Source organism: Schistocerca nitens, chromosome 3, assembly GCF_023898315.1.
Source record: "Schistocerca nitens isolate TAMUIC-IGC-003100 chromosome 3, iqSchNite1.1, whole genome shotgun sequence".
NCBI lineage: Eukaryota > Metazoa > Arthropoda > Insecta > Orthoptera > Acrididae > Schistocerca > Schistocerca nitens.
Window position 1 is genome coordinate 595,726,214 of NC_064616.1, and position 24,536 is coordinate 595,750,749.

Genomic DNA, 24,536 nt, shown 5'->3' on the forward strand with positions numbered 1-24,536 from the left:
AAGGCAATCCAGAAACCAGAAATATGTAATGAACAGGATTCCTTGAAAAACTTTTATCACTTTTTTCGTATAGATGGGATGTTCAGAACTGAAAAATATAACTTTGATGATGATTTATTGGCATTGCTTACAGTTTTGACGCCTAAAAGTGCTTTTTCAAACAACAAAAGAGAAAAAAAACTCCCTTTCTTATACTTCTTACGTCAAAATTGCCAAGAATAGTCTCTCTAGATGATGATAAGCATCTACAACAAATCGACGATGACTAGAGGAAACTTCGTATCGTAAAAATAGACGAAAATATTAAGAACTGTTCAGAAGTAGAAGTATTTTGAGGGAACATACTAAAGATAAAAACTATTCGGCAAGAGAGAAGAGAATTCCCAGCCCTACGAGGGCTTGCACTCTCATGTTTATCGCTTCCACATTCAAATGCTGACTGCAAAAGATTTTGTCGTAAGATGGATCTTATAAAAGTGAAAAATAGGAATAGGCTCGCTACTTCCACAGTGAATGGATGTTTGCTTGGCAGCCAGTATGTGAGGAGGAGCAGCTTGTGCAAAAATTTTTGTTCATACTGAAAATATGCTCAGTAGCATAAAGAAAACGCAATTATTTTCGCGGCCATCCACCTCCAGTTCTTCTGTTCTTGTCCCTAGAGAGGAAGAAGAAGAAGAAGATGATGATGATACATTCCATTTTAAGTCTCCTTCAAATGTAAACAAATAATGAAGTAATTTTTATATAATTTTATGAACCATATTTACTGTTTATAAATTGTTTCATAATAAACAATTAAAATTCACTATCATTAAAATGTAGAGAAGTTAACACGAAATAAGTGGACATCCTTATTTTTATGTGGTACCAGTATAAAGCCCCGGCCGAGCCCGGTCACCATTTCTTCCCAATGCATTGCAACCATCATAATAGCGCTCTAATTCCCTTATTCTGGACGATAAACATGTAAGCGAGAAAAAAATTTAGAAAAGGATACAAACTATGCTTAAAGTTTTTTGGAAGTCGCCAAGTGCTCTCATTATGAAATACTGGATGATTATAGGATAGTTAATTTGCGCTCCATTTTAAGCAGATGCGCGTTTTTGACGCATCTCATTATTTCTGACTCCATATCTCCTGAGCCATTTGCTGTTGAGCGATATGATGTTGCAGGTGTGTTCAGTGACATATGTAGAAAATATATACAAAATATGTTGCGAATGGCACTAGTACTAAAGAAGTGATAAATTAAAACGTCATACCTTATGGCAAAGTTTTACTGCACGCCAATGTAAGTAGATGCTAGTTCTTGACACGTCTACGTGTTTATCACATCATACCCCCCTGAACTATGTGCCACATAGTGGTATAAGTTTTCTGGTGCATTCAGTGATATACGTGATATTGTCTGCAGAGTGTGTTGCTTACAGCATTAGTAGTAAAAAAGTAAAAAAAAAATTAATATTTCACGACCGGCGTTGAATTTTGACGATATGAACAGCGAAAGTATAGTAAGCGATAAACTTTTTTCCTTTCATAGTTTTGTAGAGATGTCGGTGAGAAAAAGTTTCGTAAAAGTTTGAAGTTATATGTGAAGTTTGTTGGAAGTCGCAAAATGTTGTCATTTTCGGGTAATGGATGAACGAAGTGGGAATATTTGAGCGCCATGAGCTTCAAGACAAATACTTAGTTTCTAATTGTAATACTTATTGTACTAAACGTAAATTACTCGTAATGAGAAGAGTAAGATAGTTTAAACTTAGGCCAATAATTATGCGAAACATTGAAAATGAACTTATTGTTGCCCGTGAAAGTCGTTAGATAGGCCATCTGCAACAGAAAGTACAGGACAGACACCCGAAAACGGATTTTATATGGTAGATTGCAGATATGTACGTTTCCTTAACGAAATAAACAATGATTTTGATACAATAATGCGATCCAATAACGCTGAAAGGTTGGCAACGCTGGGTGCAGGTGTGGTGACACTTGTTTCTTGTTGTCAATAAACTTGCGCATACGTGTATGTCAGCGCTCCGGTGATCACGTGGTGAAAATTGATTTACAGTGTGTCAGTGCTGTTAGTCGGTGTTAAGTGAATAGTAGTCGTGTTTGGACTAGTGGAAGACATTGTGTATCCCAGTTTAGCGGATCAGACGTTCAATTTCGGACAACCGTTTTATTTAATCGTCAAATTTTGCAGCCCATTACAGTCTCTGTACTTAACATAAATATTTCAGAAGCGGATACTTTTCAACGAAGTCTCGTACATAGTCGTTTAAGAACACCTTTATTGTTGTGGCCAAAGGATTTACATAAAAATGATACCCTTAACAGGTGCGATTCTCTGCCTAATAGTCTTGCAAGCAGCAGGACAACGAGTGGCTCCAGGTGTGCCTCCCCAGCAGTATATGGTAAGCAGGCTCAGTTGAAAAATAATTGTATGTAACAATAACAGCAACATTCTGTTGCCCTTTTCTTTTTGATGCATACACTATATCTGATTGTCGGGGGATTGCGTGTAGCAAGTACTTTTCATCTGTTGAAGTGCGATTCTAAAACTTCCTGAGCTTACTTTTCAGACAGAAAACTATTACGGCCTTAATATATTGCATATTTATTGGTGGATAATGATCTGCTGTACAATTTTATACATTTATGGTAGTTAACAAGAAATTGGAGTGTACATAACTAATTGTCGAATAGTGAAAATGAGACTTCTGTAGCCTTTTTGTTAAATAAATAATGGTTATTTACTTTAAAGCATACCTTATGTTTACAAAATTTTCTAGTTAGTTAATTCATAATTTTTTTTATTGTGCTTTCCAGTGTTTTAAAAAATAAAATGGATTCTTCACTAATATTTGTGTAATGTTGTTGCTACATACATTAGTGTCTTATATCTGGGAAATAACATTTGGAAGTCAGTTGTATACATTTATTTCATAATGATTTGTTCCGTGCTTTATTATTTTCTTTTTAACAGTTCATCATTTCATACTTATGTACATCTTAATTCTTTTTAAACTGAATAATATTCTTGTAGCTTCTATTAATTTATTATTTAATAATATTAAAAAGAAAAACACGTCCCAATGTTCTGCAAAATTGTATTTATTTGATTACAAACCAGCTTTTTGACTTCTCAGGCCATCATCAGTTGTTGCCTTGAGATGGTCTGAGAACCCGAAAGCAAGTTCGTGTCCAAGTAAATATAATATTACAGAACATTAAGAAATGTTCTTTGTAATATTATGTTCTGCCAAGCACCGATGGAGAATTCAATTAATTTATCATTCGTGTGTATAGATATGTTATTGTTAAAAGGATTAGCAGTTCGAAGTTTGGTCAGTAACTCACTTGGCTTCTCTCACTGTTCTGTATGTTAAATAATTTATTTGTACTTACAGCGCTTCCTGATTGCCCTATTCCATACAGCATTATGCAGTGGAAGTGTTAGTAGTAAAGCAGTTTCAGGACTTTAGGACTAGACCAAAAAAATTTGAACTGTTATGTGTAATGTGTGACACACTGAATTTAATTTGACTTATTCTATTAATGTGTTCTGTTCAAGCTGATTTGTCATCAGATGGTTGCCCAACAATTTTACGTTTGCTACAGTTTTGTGTCATTGGCGTCAGGCAGTTACACATTAGTTTTGCTTCAGTTGTTTTTAAAAACCATGATTTTTCTATAGTATCAATTTGTTGTTGCTAAATAATTTATCTAATTGGTGTAAAAATCTCCAGCTTCTTAGAGATATTTTATATTGATTGTATGGAAATAGGATGAATTTCTTGTTGATGACCTCAGGAAGTTCATTACAGCATACACAAGAAGGTTGGTGGCCCCCAACAAATTTCCTTTTAAGACAGCTTTTGGTATCTCTTTCCTGAGTAAAGTAAGAGTTTATCTGTTTGTGTGGAATGCCTCTCACCACATAGAATTTTAACTTTTCCATAAGTATCTTATGATTTGCTAAACCAAAAGCTTTTGGCCGATCATAAAATATCCCAGTTGTTGATCTTCCCTCTATCATGCATAATTTGAGCAGGCTGCTGTAATGTTTAATGGATATAGATGAAGGTGTTTTGAATTAACACTAAATATTTTCTTGCTTGAAAGATGGTCAGGCCTACACACACATTTATGTTTGTATCTTAATGTATATTTTGCAAGTTTAAATTTTCTTAAAGCTCTTCAGAAAGGTTCTGAGAAGTTGAAATGATAAATGCAGATTAGTAAATAATGCAATACCGTGCTAACACAATAGACACACGTGTCTCAAGAAACAACTAATAGATGATATCACTAACATGAAAACATTAACACAACAAAAACTAACAGACTAATGGAATGGGGTATTGTTACTCAGACCTTGATATTTCAGATCACAATTGAAGATTGAGATGTTTACTACGGACATATGTATAACTATGGAATATGCAATGTCTACAAGAAATATTATCATTATCTAACTGAACCTGAGCCACGATTACGCTACATATCAGTCTGTCACCACTGTCTTTATTTTTTTAATATAGCTTTGTATCGTAAGACATTCATTGGCTTCATCAACTCTAAACAAAATTATCACCTTCCATCAAACCTAGACCTCAAACTATGCTACAAATCATTCTGCTACTGCTGCTGCCATTGAGAAAAATTGCAAAACAAACTAGCAGTATCACAGTCTTCAATACACTAATTACCTCAACTAATTGCATTCTACTTCGTCTCATGATGTTGTGTTGGATGACATCATGGTGGCGCATTGTATTTGAGTTGGGTCATGTTTGTAGATGGCGTGTTGTAGTATCCAGTAGTGATCTCTTGTGTTTGATGTTTGTATTTGACGTTGTTTCTTAGGTGTGTTAGTGAGTCATTTGACATTGAGCTGTGAGTATCGGGTTGTTACTGGGAGAGTTTGTGCCAGCTTGTTAATGAGTTACTTTAATGTTGGAAATTATGGCTAATCAGTTTGTGCTTGTGTTTAGAACTATTACTGCCATGTGTTTCTAATGATTGCAGATCCAATTATTTGAGTCCTAGATTTTTGGGTTAATATTTATTATGGAGTGGTGTTGTTACACTTATTGTCATGTATTTTGTTTGTCCCAACCCAAAATCCTCTACTTCCCATGATCATTGTTGTATATTTTGTTTCTCTCTGTGCAAATCCCCATACTTCCTGTGTTTGTCCCGTTAGTTTCATTCTATTAATGAGTAAAATATTTTGGTGTTGTTTGTATTTGTTTGCAGGTGCAATGGGTGATATCATGGTCACCATATTGTACATATTTGAAACAGGGATGTAAGCCATCTAGATGGCATCATGGGTGAAAGCCAAAGTGTGGTACCACAATTTTCAGTTTTGTCTCTAGCCCTGCATGATCTAAGCTACAGCCCTAAATAAATAAATAAATAAATCCCACGTTTTTAAACAATGGGAATGACACTGCAGCTAAAACACAAACAAAAACACTATAGGCTCCAATTATGGAAAATGCAATGTCACATTTAAAATAATACATTGATGACTCGCATTGTTCACTAAACCTGATAAATGACCTAGCAAGCCATAACTGTAACTTATCTGGTTGGTTTACATATTTTAATAATAAATCATCCTGAAAGAAATGTTCGGCAAGTAATCGCGCATATTTGCACAGTTTGTTGGAAGTTGACAATTTTTTTTAAGTTTTCAGTAGTATCCCTGTATTGTAAAACTGAAATAGGAGTAAACTGCTTTGACATTTTTCACTATTTGAAGATCACCTTTTAACCTTTGTTGTCAAAGTACCATGATATTACAAGAGCTGCCCCATCTGTAAACATAAACTTTAGGCAAGTCCCAGACATACAATGAATTTGTGGCATATTGAAGCAGCAGGCTCTTGCTGGTACTACAAATGGCACCCTCTCCATTTTTTATTTAAATCCTGTTGTGATATGTGAAGCATTTCAAGATATTGCTTTACAACCATCGAAACTTGGGGGAGTTTTTTTTAACTCTTTGGTTTTTGGAAATCAGATTTGACGGTGTTGTGCCCTGCATGTGTGATATTAACCATGAAAAATTTTAAAGTTCTGCCAGGTGATGACCGCAAAGTTGAAACTGGTTGCAGAGTAATAAAAATAAAATCTTTCAGCAGCTTATGGCAATTATTTTCAACAGAAAGTCTCTTACAAAAATTGTGCAGGATAATTTTAAGAATCTTTTCTGAAGGTCTGCAATATTTCCTACGCATGAAGTTGAGTCACATTATACTTTTATTACAGTGATGCTATTGTGTGATATCAAATTTTCACTCACTGTTGGTAATTTTCTCTACTAATCTTTCTTCACTGTATGTCTAGAATGACGACACTCTGTGGGTGTTTTTTGCTGTCCATTGCTATTGGCATTAACATTTATTTCAGGCCTCATACAGTACACTGCAAATAAATTATGTAATCCCCATGTAATTAAGAGTTTACCTTTTTCATATCTAGCCAGAATGCCACATTTACTCTCATTAAATTATGAAAAATGAGATCCTGAAATGGTGACAGTCTTACAAGAGTGAATTGATGTGTGTCTTAGAAGACATAGTAAAGAACATTTTTAATTTTTAAAAAATAATTTACCATGACTTATATCTCAGTACAGTCTGAACTGAGCGCAATGCATTTGGTTCTGCAGAGTTGCAGTTTGTTCCATATGATCAGAAGAGAAATTAAGTATTGCGTAAAGTACATATTTAAAGCACAGATAATCTCTTCATCCAATGAAGCGGACTGTTGATTGACATGACTGAACGTAGGCTATGTTAAACCAAGTAACTGTTTGCTGTAAATCTACACATCAGAAAAAAATTCGTTGCTCAAACCTGCATCTTTTAATTTATGAAAAAGAAAAACTCATATGTGGCTGAGTATGACGAGTCAAGTAGGCCTGAGTGTTGGCTGTTTTTAAATAAAACTTGTGCACTTCACAGTAATGAATGTGTTAAGTGACGCATTGTTTGTATACTAATTTTTATTGCTTCTTTGTCACCTCACTAGCCAGATTTTCCCCTTAATGTTCTACAGCCAGAGCTAATTGCAGTTGCATCCTTTTGTAAATGATTAGCGTTAGTGGTAGTTTAATCTGCAAGGTGAGGGGCAGAATCCAATCGCTATAACTTTTTCAAACCTCAAAACAGTGTTTGTAGTTTTCTGTGTACATCGTCAGCACGCGCTTCTGACTGCAGCTTTGTCTGTAAAGCATAAGTGTGAGTCCATGTTATGTTGCACAGTGATACAAAAAATCCTTATGAGTATCAATGGTCCAACTGTTTCCATATTTTTTTCTCTTTTACTGTTTTATTTGAATCAGGAGGCAGATGGTAAAAGTATGCATTATTATCAAGCTGAGCAAATAAGTATCATCAGGGAAGAGCATACATTATGTTAAAGTTATAAATTAATTTTGCACAAATTGGCTAGCTTTAAACTTCGAAAAAATAAAATGCATCAAGTTTATTTTATTTTTACTGAGGAGGACTTAAAGTGCAAAAAATATTAGCAGATGTATTATTTTTTGCTCAAGCATATTTGCAAATTTTATAGATAACTGGACAGATTTGACATACTGTGATCAGCCTGAACATTATGACCACCCTCCTAAGAGCCGTTGTGCCATCCTTTGTCACGTATGACAGCAGCAACACATCATGGCATGGAAGCAGTGAAGCCATGGTAGGTCGGTGGAGGGAGCTGGCACCACACTTGCACACACAAGTCACCTAATTCCAGTAAATTCTGGGGATGGAGCGATGAGCTCTGACTTCATGTTCAATCACTTTCCAGATGTCTTCACCTCGGGTTTGGATTTGGTGAGTTAGGGGGCCAGCACAATATGCGGAACTTACCATTGTGTTCCTTAAACCACTCCACCACACATTTTGCATTATCTTGTTGAATAATGCCAGTGCCGTCAGGAAACATGATCGTCATGACGGAGTGTACGTGGTCTGCAACCAGTGCACGATACTCCTTGGCTGTCAGGGTGCCTTGCACGAGCTCCACTGGAACTGTGGATGCCCACATAAATCTTTCTCAGGGCATAATGTAGCTGCTGCCAGTTTGTCTACATCCTTCGTACAGGTGTCAAGAAGCTGTTTCCATGGAAGATGATGGATTCATGGCCTCCCATTGGCATGGTGAAGAAGGTATCAGGATTCATCGGACCATGCAGCAATTTGCAATTACACCAATGTCCATTTTCAATGGTCACATGCCCATTTCAGTCATAGTTGCCGATTTTCGTGGTGTTAACATTGGCACATGCGTGGCTCGTTGACTGTGGAGGCCCTCCGTTGGGAGTGTTCGGTGCACTGTGTGTTCACACACACTTGTACTCTGCCCAGCAATCAAGTCTGATGTTAGTTCTGCTACAGTTCGCCTCTTGTCCTGTTTTGCCCCTCTGTCCAGCCCCTGTAATGAGGGGTGGCCACCCAACCCCATGATGTCTGGACGTGGTTTCGCCCCATGTTGAAGACACTCACCACAGCGCCTCTCGAACACCTGATATGTTGTGCACTTTCCAAAATGCTTTTGCCGAGCCTCCAAGCCATCACAATCTGCTCTCAGTCAGACTCGGATAGATCATGTGCATTCTATATTCTACACATGGGCAGCACACTCGCTGATACTACATGCACTGTGTGTGTGTGTGTGTTTTTTTTTTTTTTTTTACTAGCAGTCATTTCTTGCCGGGTGATGCTGCTATTGCCTGGATGGGTTTGTATCGACAGTAGGTCACGGGTCATAATGTTCAGGCTGATCAGTGTATTTTCATTCACTGATGTCCTGCCAGGCAATATTTTTACATAATTTTTCTCGTACGCCATCTTTACACAGAGACACTGATGAATTGCGAAACTCATTCGTTAAACTAGTGTTGTGAAGTTAGTTTCATAAATGGCTACACTCAGATATCAGTGTAAGTCTCAGTCTTGGCACATTAGGAGTACCAAAGCACCATTTTTGTCCCTGACATGAAAGTTGTGGCAGTTCCATTGGCAGTGGTGGATTTCAGACTTTTACACTTGAAATCAGTATAAAATAAAAAGAATGAATATATTTGAATTTATGACTGGATAAACAGAAGTTGTCAGCTTGGGTGCTCAACAATGAAATTTTGGTAGGTCACAACAGAAATTACTTCTGCCAACTCAGAATGATGTCAGAACAGTACATGAACTTAGAGTTCGAAATGCTGTAAAGGAAGAAGACAAATTTTTATTCCTGACCACTATGTAGTACTCGCATTGCATTCCATACTCCACAGCTGTCTAATTTGTTCCAGATATTTGTGTTGCCACCTGTTTCGGTAGTTTCTTATCTCTGCTTTAAGACAGCAAGCTTTCGCTTTTTACATATTAAATTATCTATTTTCACCATTAACACCACTTTGTATTCTTTGTTCAGCTGTACTTCTAGTGATGTCCATATCAAAAGGATAGCTTCTTATTGGTCTAAGAGAATCTGCAGAAGTTCTCAAATGCAGAAAGGGATCTTTATTACTCTGAGATGTCTTATTATTTCTTACAGAATGCATTGTTTTTAAACCTACATTATCAGGCCTTCAGTGCTCATATCACAAAGAATTTATTTCAAGTGCAGCACAGTGTCACTCTTTCTTCTTGTAGTGATTGTTATTAACATACCACAAGTACCTGTGTATTGCATTTATCTCCCCCCCCCACACACACACACACAGAATAATTTTCCCAGTTCCGCACTCTGTACCAAACTCGTGCAAATGACAGTGTCATGTTATGGAAGTTGGAACACCTTGGCACTGAATAGTTTAGCCAAAGACTTCAGCCATTGTGGACTGCACATGTGCAATGCCTGGCAACAGTTTCAAAACTTAGTTTCAAGAGGGAGTATCTCTGTTAAACTAGACTTTAGGGGAAAAGTATTTTTTGGACAAAAGAAAGTGATTGCAAGTATTTATTTATTGATTTATCTAACATGATCAGTGTAGGTTTCACACATGTATATTTTGCAGCTGTCTAAGCAGCTATGAGTATCAGCCTCACAGTACATTTATGTACTGATGAATTTTGTTATCAATCATTTGTTGTGGTTTAGAGTAGTAGGTACATTTAAAAATAAGGTACTAGGATGAGAAATTATTTGCACTTACAGTTATATTAGTTAATTACATGTTCCATAGATCATTTGAAAGAGTCATTTATCGAAATGATGTGGAATGAGTCAGTTTACACATGTAAATCATAAATGATTAGTGTTAACATTAATGAAGACATTATTTTTTGGTCTTACTCATGCCACTCCACTTAAAACTAGATTTTTTTACATTCTACCAGTTGTTAGATACAAAATTGTATTTTGATTGGAAGGATTGTCCAGGAGAAATGAATTTAGGTTAGGTTTCAAACATGCTTTGCTACCTGTCAGAAATTTTATGGTATTGGGCAAAAGATCTCTTAGTGAATCAAACTTAGCAAGGCAGGAGTGAAATAAACAGCTACAAAATTCGGAAAGATGATGACAGACATCAGAAGTGTTTCCAAATAAACATTAAAGTAGTTCATCCTTAACAACTCCTAATATACCACAGAGTGGTATTATTGAGTGGAAATAAGTAGTTAATTACAAACCTGTAAATCACCAGCACGTATCTTTTATAAAATTGATACATTGCATGTAACAATATTTATTGTGAGTATGATATATGGAACCTTTAAATAAGTAATATAAGTTTATAATGTTACCGGTGTATATATTGTCTGGAATGAATAAACTTGGCACATGCCCATTCTTGGCTACTTCATATGCAGAACTTGATCAGTGTATTATGTGCCTGTTCATATGTGATGTCTCTGCCACAAATGCTAATCTAACAGTCTTGTATTGAAGTACCACATATTTTAATAACCATTCCTTCAAAAGATAAATAGTCATCCAATATGCCAGATGTGCATGGACTGTGATGTCATGTAAATTGTTTTATCTGATAATATAAAATCTTGTGTGTGACTGCACAGTTCCTGTGAGCTTTCCCAGACTTAGTTAATACAGGTTTATTCATAAGTGTTTCCACAATTTCTGAAGATGACTGCACAAAAACTACACGATAAACAGAAAGGATAGAGCACCTCTCCAAGTTTCAGTGTGTAGTATATGTTATGGCATAGTAATGGGTGACTGGAATTCGTCAGTAGGAAAAGGAAGAGAAGGAAACATAGTAGGTGAATATGGATTGGGGGGAAGAAATGAAAGAGGAAGCCGCCTTGTAGAATTTTGCACAGAGCATAACTTAATCATAGCTAACACTTGGTTCAAGAATCATAAAAGAAGGTTGTATACCTGGAAGAATCCTGGAGATACTAAAAGGTATCAGATTATATAATGGTAAGACAGAGATTTAGGAACCAGGTTTTAAATTGTAAGACATTTCCAGGGGCAGATGTGGATTCTGACCACAAACTATTGGTTATGAACTGCAGATTGAAACTGAAGAAACTGCAAAAAGGTGGGAATTTAAGGAGATGGGACCTGGATAAACTGAAAGAACCAGAGGTTGTAGAGAGTTTCAGGGAGAGCATAAGGGAACAATTGACAGGAATGGGGGAAAGAAATACAGTAGAAGAAGAATGGGTAGCTCTGAGGGATGAAGTAGTGAAGGCAGCAGACGATCAAGTAGGTAAAAAGACAAGGGCTCATAGAAATCCTTGGGTAACAGAAGAAATATTGAATTTAATTGATGAAAGGAGAAAATATAAAAATGCAGTAAATGAAGCAGGCAAAAAGGAATACAAACGTCTCAAAAATGAGATCGACAGGAAGTGCAAAATGGCTAAGCAGGGATGGCTAGAGGACAAATGTAAGGATGTAGAGGCTTGTCTCACAAGGGGTAGGATACATACTGCCTACAGGAAAATTAGAGAGACCTTTGGAGAGAAGAAAACCACTTGTATGAATATCAAGAGCTCAGATGGAAACCCAGTTCTAAGCAAAGAAGGGAAGGCAGAAAGGTGGAAGGAGTATATAGAGGGTTTATACAAGGGCGATGTACTTGAGGACAATATTATGGAAATGGAAGAGGATGTAGATGAAGACGAAATGAGAGATAAGATACTGCGTGAAGAGTTTGACAGAGCACTGAAAGACCTGAGTCGAAACAAGGCCCCGGGAGTAGACAACATTCCATTAGAACTACTGATGGCCTTGGGAGAGCCAGTCATGACAAAACTCTACCATCTGGTGAGCAAGATGTATGAGACAGGCGAAATACCCTCAGACTTCAAGAAGAATATAATAATTCCAATCCCAAAGAAAGCAGGTGTTGACAGATGTGAAAATTACCGAACAATCAGTTTAATAAGCCACAGCTACAAAATACTAACGCGAATTCTTTGCAGACGAATGGAAAAACTAGTAGAAGCTGACCTCGGGGAAAATCAGTTTGGATTCCGTAGAAATGTTAGAACACGTGAGGCAATACTAACCTTACGACTTATCATAGAAGAAAGATTAAGGAAAGGCAAACCTACATTTCTAGCATTTGTAGACTTAGAGAAAGCTTTTGACAGTGTTGTCTGGAATACTCTCTTTCAAATTCTGAAGGTGGCAGGGGTAAAATACAGGGAGGGAAAGGCTATTTACAAATTGTATAGAAACCAAATGGCAGTTATAAGAGTCGAGGGACATGAAAGGGAAGCAGCGGTTGGGAAGGGAGTGAGACAGGGTTGTAACCTCTCCCCGATGGTATTCAATCTGTATATTGAGCAAGCAGTAAAGGAAACAAAAGAAAAATTCGGAGTAGGGATGAAAATTCATGGAGAAGAAGTAAAAACTTTGAGGTTTGCCGATGACATTGTAATTCTGTCAGAGACAGCAAAGGACTTGGAAGAGCAGTTGAACGGAATGGACAGTGTCTTGAAAGGAGGATATAAGATGAACATCAACAAAAGCAAAACGAGGATAATGGAATGTAGTCAAATTAAATCGGGTGATGCTGAGGGAATTAGATTAGGAAATGAGACACTTAAAGTAGTAAAGGAGTTTTGCTATTTAGGGAGTAAAATAACTGATGATGGTCGAAGTAGAGAGGATATAAAATGTAGACTGGCAATGGCAAGGAAATCGTTTCTGAAGAAGAGAAATTTGTTAACATCGAGTATAGATTTAAGTGTCAGGAAATCATTTCTGAAAGTATTTGTATGGAGTGTAGCCATGTATGGAAGTGAAACAGGGATGATAACTAGTTTGGACAAGAAGAGAATAGAAGCTTTTGAAATGGGGTGCTACAGAAGAATGCTGAAGATAAAGTGGGTAGATCACTTAACTAATGAGGAGGTATTGAATAGGATTGGGGAGAAGCTAAGTTTGTGGCACTGCTTGACTAGAAGAAGGGATCGGTTGGTAGGGCATGTCCTGAGGCATCAAGGGATCACAAATTTAGCATTGGAGGGCAGCGTGGAGGGTAAAAATTGTAGAGGGAGACCAAGAGATGAATACACTAAGCAGATTCAGAAGGATGTAGTTTGCAGTAAGTACTGGGAGATGAAGAAGCTTGCACAGGATAGAGTAGCATGGAGAGCTGCATCAAACGAGTCTCAGGACTGAAGACCCCAACAAAACAGTTGCAGAGCGCACCACTAGGGGCCAGGTGTGGGAGAACATATAGAATGGAGTGATGCATGCATTTTGTGCCCTCAAATTCACTAAATGAGAGTCAGTTGTGATGGTTCAGCAATTAATTTGTGCCAAATATTGTGTAAAAGCTCCAACAGACAACAGAAAATAGTACAAGATATTGCACGAGACTCACACCTTATGTGGTGCAAAGAAAACAGGCTGGCTGGGACACTCAGCAGAGAATGTAGAGCACATGCAGGAATCATTCCTCAGAAGCCTGAAGAAACTGATGATTTTGTGTGAATGGAGACCTGCAGGTATTACAGTCAACTGTCTCGTGCATTCAACACAAATGTTTGCGTGTAAAACCATACCAGGTGCAGTTACTACATGTACTACCTACTCAGAACAATGAGCGTCATTCCGACTTTTTCTGTTACTTGCAACAACTACTGGAGGAAGACAGTGTGTCACAGAAGTTGGTTTTCAGTGACAAATCCATGTTTTGTATGTGTTTGGAAATGTGAATTGTCACGGTGTGCACATTTGGGGCACAGAACATACACACAACAATGTGGAACACATTCGTGATTCATCTAAAGTTTATGGGCAGTTTTTCTTTACAGAGAAAAGTGTGATTGATTTTATGTACATGGATGTGATGTAGCAAAGGCTTATGCCACAAACTGTTAGACATTTGTGATTGTCTCACTGCCAAACTGCTTCACTGTTACATTGGGCGTGTTTAACATCATGACTTCCCCTTCAGTGGCCCCCATGATCACTTAATGCCATGTGATTTCCAACCCCAGCCCCCCCCCCCCCCCCCCATGTAGTTATGTTAAAGATTGCCTCCACTGCCATATCATTTGGAAGTGTTGCTAGGCAGGATAATTAATGTGGTTGCTGATATTGACCACAATGAGTTGGAACACATATGGCAAGAGTTTGGTTATTGTACTGACATTTACCAGATCACAAACAATGCCTTTGTTGAGCATCTGTAATGTGAGTTAAAAACACAGGGAGAGGTATTCTATTCACTAATATCTGTCTATTTTCTATATGTCTTGTAGTTTTCATGGAGTCATCTTCTGAAACCCTGGTGGTACTTAGGAATAACCTTGTATGTATGGTGCAGTCTGCTTTGAAAATGAGAATATTTTATTGGTGTACAAGACAAAACTTCGTCTCATTCAACAAAATGTGATACTGATGACATAATATTGCTGTCTAAAACTTTTTTTTCACCTTTCTCAAACTTTAAATAAAACTGGCAGTCATGTCACTTAACAAAATTACTGAGTACCTTGTAGAAATTTGCTGTATGTATTAGTGCACTGTTATAATTGAAGGAAAAAAATAACAAATAACAGTGGGGAAACCACAGAAGGATAAAATTCTAAATTACAAGGGAGATGCAATAAAGGCATCCATAACTGTGAATAGTTAACCAACTCCATTTTAATTACAGATTCATCATTTAAATATAGTGTGTAGAAGTTGCTTATTCATTTGACCTCAAGTGATTTGGCAATCTTTCTTCGTGTTTCTGCACACAGTTATAGTATAGGTCACTAAATATTTCAGAATGACATTCCTTGCCTGTAAGATCTGGTGCTCCAATCTTGTTTCCTAATTAAAATAAGCTTAAACTACAATGCAGAGAAGTATTGGACATAAGTCAATATAAACCACTGTCCCCTTAATATCTCCATATCATTAAATTGAATGGTGAAACAGGCATTGCCTCAGTACCACCAACACTTGAAACGCAGTAATATAGTATGAATAGTGGAGCTGACTTTTCTGTTGGTCTGGGATTGCTCTTTCACTCGTTGTGATAAGACTTTGTTGAGATTGAAGCACTGTGATTAAAGTGGAGTGGAAAAGCAAACTGTTACTAACAAGTGAAACTCGCCATTGCACACCCCTCATATTTAGTGGTAAAATGGTGTGGATAGCCTGCCAAAAACTGAACTCAGATCAAACATGAAAACAGGAAGATGGTGTACTAAAGTGTGAAAAAAGAAGCAAAATAGCAGTATTGAATGATCCAAGGTCAAGATGTGCAACATCGAGTGACTTGCAACAGTTACATTGTCATGGTTGAGTGGTCACGGAGTGGACTGCGAAGCAGATCAAACCTCCCTCATGCCCCCTCCCTCTCACAAAATTTGATCTTTCTGTCCATTCATTGCATGTCTGTTCTTCTTCTGTAGTCTTAGCAATTGTCTACTATAAATTGGTTATAGAATGAGTCATGTGGTAAGAATATATTATCATCACAAGTAAATGTGAAGAATAGTGATGAGAGCAGGTGAGATGCCGCATAGACCTCTCACACAAATGAAAACAACAAATAAACAGGTGTGATCTATGGTACAGCAAAGAAATTTGTGAGTCAAAACTTCCAAAATGGAATGCAAGAGTCATAACATGAGGTACTTGTGTAGAACAAATAGAAGGAATATACATCTGGAGGTCTGTTCCTTACACTGCGCTGTTGCGAACGGACGCTACACCACAAAACAGACACAAATTTGAATATGTCAATGACCTGATGGTCAGTTCATGATTTTTCTTTTATGTGTGTGTGTGGGGGGGGGGGGGGGGGGGAGGAATGGGGCACAAGGGAGATTTGAACATGGACACAGCCCAACACAGTGACCATATAATCACGACACCACTGATATACAAATTCACTCAATGTTGCACATCTTGAGCTTGAATTGTTCACTGTTTTGAGCTTGTGTCTTTTTTCACAATTCAATACACCTTATTACTCATGTTTTTGTGCTTGATCTGTGTTTAGTTTTTGATGGTATACCCACTGGCCCACCTTACCACTAAATTTCATGGGGGTGTGAGGGGGGAGTTTCCCCTGTAAGGAAGTTTATTTTTTGGTTTTGGACGAGTAACATGGTGCAGTCCTTTAGATGCACGACTTCTATTTGAGAGGACTGTAGCACAAATCCCAATACAGGCATAGCGAATTAGATTCTCTGTGGTTTCACCAAACCCCTTCAAGTGACTGTCAGGATGGTTGTTTTACTATCTCTGTATCTTATATGAATGTGCAGTGGGGTGCCACCAGTTTAAACATTGACACCATCTGTGATAGCATGCATAATTACCGACTAATCAGAAGCCATCTTTGGGCTGTATAAGGCCACCACAACAGCAGTTTTGGCAGTCAGTTGCTCCTGATGGATGAAGGTAATGGAGATAATCATTGAAAGCTCGAGGTTTTACCTGCAACTGACGCAGCTAGAAGTCTGAGAATGTTTTATACAACAGTGTTGTCATGAAAGACTTCATTCTCATGAGGCAAATTAAGTGCACCGACAGGCCACTAAGGAGTTTAACCCACAATGTTTGGAGGTTTTAGTTCAAATTGGTGATGGTCCTGTGATGTTTTGGGCATATTTTTCATACCATGATCTGGGCCCACTTATTCAGGTTACAATGAAAATTAATCAGGATGATTATTTCAGCATTATGGATCACCAAGTGTTACCCTTTCTTTTTCAATTTCATGATGGGTATGCTGTGCACACTACTGTCTTCCAAGAAGACAACAGCCCTGTTGACATGCCTACAGGCATAAATTCTTAGTTCACTGAACACCCAGGCACCCTGTGGCACCTCGAGTGGCCCGCAAAGTTACGTGATTTTAATCCTGTAACAAGTGTCTGCAACTGTTGAGAATGCCAGTTGAAATAGAGCAATAAACATCTCAGCACTTTTGTAGCTCTACAGGATCTAATCATTGATGGGTGGCTGCTGGTGTATGGGGAACTCCTGAAAAAACTTGTGGTCTCATTTCATTCTCAGGAATTAGACATCCACAAGTTTTGTCAGCTTTCAGAAGTAGCTTCTGCAGGTCACTGAAAAAAGTTTCTTGCTGCAATACTTGCCACACTTGCCAGTTTTTTGAAGTTTTCTCAAACTTTCAGAAGTTGTGTGTGTTTAGTACCAGTATGAAAATGTCAGTGTCAAGCTTGAGAAGTATGTGTGGACAGATGAAAGAATGCAGTTGTTAACCCATTAACTGAAAAGCTAGAGAATACTTGAGATTTTAATTTTTAAGAAAATGTAAAAGCCTGACAATATTTGTATATCTTGTCAATATTGTGTTCAGATATTTAAATCCCCAGAGAAAATTGTTGCATTGAGTTAGTTCAAATGTGGACCACAACAGAGCACAAAAGTGTTAAATCTGTTGGTTTCACAGCTTCTTGAAGCCCTCTTTTGGCTAGCTGCAGTCAAGGTTAGTGGAGGGGGGGGGGGGGGAGATTCTAGTTGCCATTTGCTAGTGCTGTGTCAAGATATTAATCTGGCTTTTTTTTCCCCTCTTCATTGTGGAGAGTGATGAAGACTGATGTAGAATTTAGTGGGTCAGAAAGTAAAACTTCAGACACTGACAGTGTTAGCAAAGTGATTACAGATCAAGAAAGTGATTCAAGCAATGTTAGATTCTCGAGCATTAGAAGATGGTATGAAATAGGCATGACTGCAGAATTGCCTCCCTCACCTCAACGATTTCCAATTACTGGAATGCCTTTGAATTTCACACAAAATGACTCTTCAAATGTGATGGAATTAGCAAGTAAAATAATTGATCATGAGATAGCGAATAATGTAGTCACTGAGACTAATAGATATGCTCGAGCTAAGAACATTGCTGGCTGGAAGGACGCAGACAGTGATGAAATAGGAATCATCTTTAGTATAATACTGTTACAAAGTATTATAAAGAAACCAAGCTACCAGATGTATTTGTCTAAACATCCATTACTTGCAGCTCCAATATTTTGCCAGTTACTTAGCTACAAATGATTTTTGATACTAAAGAAATGCCTTCATTTTTCAGAAAGCTAAAGATATGACCCGGCTAGCCATCCACAACCAAAACTAAATAAAATCTGGCCATTTTAGAACATCTCAATGAGAAGTTCAAATTCAAAAATTTTTATACTCCTGAGAGGGATGTCACGATAGATGAGAGTCTCATGTTATATAAGGGAAGATTAGGTTGGGTTCAGTCTCTACCACTAAAGAGAGCAAGATGTGGAAAAAAAAAAGACATATATGTTGTGTGACCCAAAGTCTGGCTATGCATGGTCTGTAATTATACAGAGGCATCCAGAAAAATGTAGACATTCTTTGATAGTTAATATCTTTGGAACAAAATGACATATCGTTGCAATTTTGTGTGGTAGCATAGTCTATTGTTTTCTCAACAGATCTTGGTGCACATTGTCCAGCAGATGACAGTGCAGCAATGAATGAAGTAAGATTGTCGTTTGAGCAACACAGGGCTGTATTGAAGTGGTACAGGAAGCAACACTGACAGCCGTATTTTGGTCTACTATCATTGATGTTGTTTGGCTGCTAATGGTGGTCTTGTTCCATTAATATTGACTATCAAAGAGTGTCTACATTTTTGTGACTCTTCTGTATATACACAATATTTGATGACGAATGTAAAGATATGCCCATGTCATCTCAAATAGTATTGACTCTGACGAAACCCTTCTCAACAAAGGTTACTGCCTTAAAGTTGATAATTTTTACACCTCTCCGCAGCTAGCAGATCTCCTTATTGCTAGGAAAACTGCCACTGTGCAACCTTCTAGAAAAGGTATGTCACCAAGCTTTCACAGTAAAAAATTGAGGAAGGGGGATATTGTTGCATAAAGAGAGATAAAGTTACAGCAATGGGATGGAAAGACAAGCATGATGTGTGTATTTTGAGCATTATCCAAAATGCAGAAATGCAAAACATAAACAGTTGTAAACAGTAATAAAGCCAGCAGAAGTTGTATCATAACAACACAATATGAGTAGTGAATAAAGTTGACCAGCATATGTCAGAAAAGTCAGTAACACAGAAGAGAGGGAAAAAAAATATTAGAAAAATGTTTCTATATAGTTGAACTGGCTCTTTGAAATTCATTCAGTTTCTACAAGAAATCTGGAGGAACAAAGAATGCTCTTGAATTTCATATGGCAGTGATTGCAAAGATAAAGCCAAACATCACAGGAAGGAATTGTCTTCGAAATTAGCTGGTTGTCTATCCACAAACACCAATTCTGTTCATCTTACTGACCATTATTTCCCCTTGTTCACCCCATTTACTGCAAAGAAAGATAATCCTACCAGAATATGTTGGAAGTGCAGCCAAGTTCGGGATGTGAATGGGGACAAAAATAGGAGGGAATCATGACGTGTGTGAAGATTGTGATGCAGCTCTTTGTATTGTACCCTGCCTGAGAGCCTTACACATAGTTATGATCATATGAAGATGAATGTTGTGTGAAAGTATATTGTAATTTTGGTTGTTTATCAAAAACACTACAAACCGTTTTGAAAAAGATTCGTGTAAAATATACTGTCCTAACAAATTTTAATCTATGTGGAGTTATTTTTTAAAAGCAAAGAGTGTACTTGGGGCTTTAGTATATCGTTTTTTCAGCATTCTCTAATTCCCCATTAAGTCAATAATTTGTCAGACTACTGTTTGGAATAACCTATAACCATAATAAAGTTTAAAATTAAGCAATAAAAAATTTGAAATTTTTGTTCCTACTTACACAGAAAAATTATAGGGATTAATTCAGAAAGTGTAATGATCTGCTGTGTTGTGGGACATGAAACATGTGGATTTTAATTACAGAGTTATAAAGCAGGTTGCAAAAGAAAATAGGGTGGCAGATTTTTAGGCAATACAGGCATAAAAAAGAGGGTGGTGGGCAGACTTGGTATGGGCAAGAAATTAACTTAAACATGTATGGCTCTGTATCCAGTTCTTCACTGAAACACTTCTTTTCTTAAATTTTTGTGTTTTATCACACTTTTCCTTAATGATGATGATGATAATAATAATAATAAGGCCCGGGAAAAGAATAGGCCTCCGGTATGTTCTGCCAGTCGTAAAAGGCGACGAAAAGAACAAACCACTAATAGGGCTAACCCCCCTTTAGTGTGATTAGTTGGTTCAGGACAGAACTAAAGAAGCCTCGGACAAGCGCCGTCATGGTCGGGGACGACGCTTGAACCCTATGCTCGCCCACAATGGTAACGACACTGCTAGCCAACTGGAAAATGATTTAAATCCAAATAGAGGTGTTTTGCAGGATATGCTTCCTGCAACCACCCTAGAAGGAAAACAAAGACAGAGGATGAGATGGTCAGATGAAGTTAATCGACACCTCATGTTCTGTTATTACCAAGCAACAAACCTAGGAACCAACACAACTGGATACAGATCACAAGTATACACAACATTTATTACCAGATACCCAGAATTAAAATTTTTAACAGAACAACGACTAGCTGATCAGATCCGTGTAATAATCAAAAATAACAGGATACCCCAGTCAGAATTAGAAAACATCAAACAACAAGTACAACAAATACTGGAACAAAATAATGTGCATCAGAAGAAGAACAAAATACAGTAATGGACTCAAACATCCCAGAGCAAACAAACAAAGAACAACACGCACCAATTAAACAATCAGAGGAAAACGAAATCTTAAGACAGCCACCAGAACAAGCACAAATAGAACACGAAGTGACACACATGTTAGATATAGAAGAAAAATTTCAGCTGACATATATAGAATACAAAGACACAAATACAGACATAAGACCATTCTTGCATAGACCACCAAATAACCCACAAGTCGAAACAACAATAAAAACTATCAACACAATCATACACAACAAAATAAATGAAAACACAACTATGGAAGAGTTACAACTACTGGTTTATATAGGAGCACTCACTACACTAAATATACACACTAGACAGAGATCAGAACCAACCAACACACAGAAGAAACCCACAAAACCAGCATGGCAACACAGGCTACAGATCAGAATAGAAAAACTGAGAAAAGACATCGGACAGCTAACACAATTTATAAGAAATGAAATCTCGGAAAAAAAACGAAAAAGGTTAGGTAAAATCTCACAACAAGAAGTGACAGAGCAGTTAGACGAAAAGAAGCAGAAATTACAAGCATTAGCCAAACGACTCAGAAGATACAAAAAAAGTGAAAATAGAAGGAAACAAAACCAAACATTCAACACAAACCAAAAGAAATTTTACCAGACAATAGATAACACACACATTAAAATAAACAATCCACCAAACATAACAGACATGGAACACTTCTGGAGCAACATATGGTCTAACCCGGTACAACATAACAGGCATGCACGGTTGATACAAGCAGAAACAGACACATACAAGATGATTCCACAAATGCCTGAAGTGATAATTTTGCAACATGAAGTCACCCAAGCAATTAATTCTACTCACAATTGGAAAGCCGCTGGAAATGATAAAATAGCAAATTTCTGGTTAAAGAAGTTCACCTCAACACATTCACATCTAACTAAATTATTTAACAGTTATATTGCAGACCCATACACATTCCCTGATACACTTACACATGGAATAACTTATCTGAAACCTAAAGATCAAGCAGACACAGCGAACCCAGCTAAATATCGCCCCATAACATGCCTACCAACAATATACAAAATATTAACTTCAATCATTAAACAGAAATTAATGACACATACAACACAGAACAAAATTATAAATGAAGAACAAAAAGGCTGTTGCAAAGGAGCGTGATGATGTAAAGAGCAACTGATAATAGATGCAGAGGTGACATATCAAGCTAAAACTAAACAAAGGTCGCTACACTACGCATACATTGATTACCAAAAAGCTTTTGATAGTGTACCCCACTCATGGTTACTACAAATATTGGAAATATACAAAGTAGATCCTCAATTGCTACAGTTCCTAAACATAGTAATGAAAAATTGGAAAACCACACTTAATATCCAAACAAATTCAAATAATATCACATCACAGCCAATACAGATTAAGCGTGGAATATACCAAGGAGACTCATTAAGTCCTTTCTGGTTCTGCCTTGCTCTGAACCCACTATCCAACATGCTAAATAATACAAATTATGGATACAATATTACTGGAACATACCCACACAAAATCACACATTTGCTATATATGGATGATCTAAAACTACTGGCGGCAACAAATCAACAACTCAACCAATTACTAAAGATAACAGAAGTATTCAGTAATGATATAAATATGGCTTTTGGAACAGACAAATGTAAGAAAAATAGCATAGTCAAGGGAAAACACACTAAACAAGAAGATTACATATTGGATAACCACAGCGACTGCATAGAAGCGATGGAAAAAACGGATGCCTATAAATATCTAGGATACAGACAAAAAATAGGAATAGATAATACAAATATTAAAGAAGAACTAAAAGAAAAATATAGACAAAGACTAACAAAAATACTGAAAACAGAATTGACAGCAAGAAACAAGACAAAAGCTATAAATACTTATGCTATACCAATATTAATTCGTACTCATTTGGAGTAGTGAAATGGAGTAACACAGACCTAGAAGCACTCAATACACTTACACGATCACAATGCCACAAATGTAGAATACATCACATACATTCAGCAACAGAAAGATTCACATTAAGCAGAAAGGAAGGAGGAAGGGGATTTATCGATATAAAAAACCTACATTATGGACAGGTAGACAATTTAAGAAAATTCTTTATAGAACGAGCAGAAACTAGCAAAATACACAAAGCAATCACTCATATAAATACATCGGCTACACCACTACAATTTCATAACCACCTCTACAACCCTTTAGACCACATAACATCAACAGATACGAAGAAAGTAAATTGGAAAAAGAAAACACTTCATGGCAAGCACCCGTATCATCTAACACAGCCACACATCGATCAAGACGCATCCAACACATGGCTAAGAAAAGGCAATATATACAGTGAGACAGAAGGATTCATGATTGCAATACAGGATCAAACAATAAACACCAGGTATTACAGCAAGCATATTATTAAAGATCCCAATACCACAACAGATAAATGCAGACTTTGTAAACAACAAATAGAAACAGTAGATCACATCACAAGCGGATGTACAGTACTAGCAAATACAGAATACCCCAGAAGACATGACAATGTCGCAAAAATAATACATCAACAGCTTGCCTTACAACATAAACTTTTAAAACAACAAGTTCCTACATACAAGTATGCACCACAAAATGTACTGGAGAATGATGAATACAAATTATACTGGAACAGAACCATTATAACAGATAAAACAACGCCACATAACAAACCTGACATCATACTCACCAATAAAAAGAAGAAATTAACACAACTAATCGAAATATCCATACCCAATACAACAAATATACAAAAGAAAACAGGAGAAAAAATTGAAAAATACATCCAACTGGCTGAGGAAGTCAAAGACATGTGGCATCAGGATAAAGTTGACACCATACCAATTATAGTATCAACTACAGGAGTCATACCACACAATATCCACCAGTACATCAATGCAATACAGCTACATCCAAACACATATATACAACTACAGAAATCCGTAATTATTGATACATGTTCAATTACCCGAAAGTTCCTAAATGCAATATAACACGTACCGTACAGTTAATAGGAAGTGACGCTTGATCAAGGTCCGCGTCACTTTCCATTCTCAACCAGACTTAACGTCTGAGAAAGTAAAGAAATAATAATAGTAAACCCCGTGGAGGCCCAGCAAAAGAATAGGCCTCCGGTATGTTCTGCCAGTCGTAAAATGCGACAAAAAGAACAAACCACTAATAGGGCTAACCCCCCTTTTAGTGTGATTAGTTGGTTCAGGACAGAACTAAAGAAGCCTCGGACAAGCGCCGTCATGGTCGGGGACGACGCTTGAACCCTATGCCCGCCCACAATGGTAACGACACTGCTAGCCAACTGGAAAATGATTT

At 37.2% G+C, this 24,536-nt stretch overlaps 1 protein-coding gene across 5 annotated transcripts in view; it reads left to right on the top strand.

Moving 5' to 3' along the window:
* The first annotated feature begins 1,986 nt into the window (after positions 1–1,986).
* Positions 1,987–24,536, top strand: part of LOC126248514 (uncharacterized) — a 75,458-nt gene continuing 52,908 nt past the window's right edge. Inside the window, exon 1 of one of the 5 annotated variants that reach the window (XM_049949561.1) lies at positions 1,987–2,414. In XM_049949561.1, coding sequence (XP_049805518.1) covers positions 2,322–2,414 — 93 coding nt within the window. In that variant the 5' untranslated portion in view covers positions 1,987–2,321. The remainder of the gene's footprint in view (positions 2,415–24,536) is intronic. The other 4 variants (XM_049949562.1, XM_049949565.1, XM_049949564.1 and 1 more) reach the window with 4 other exon arrangements.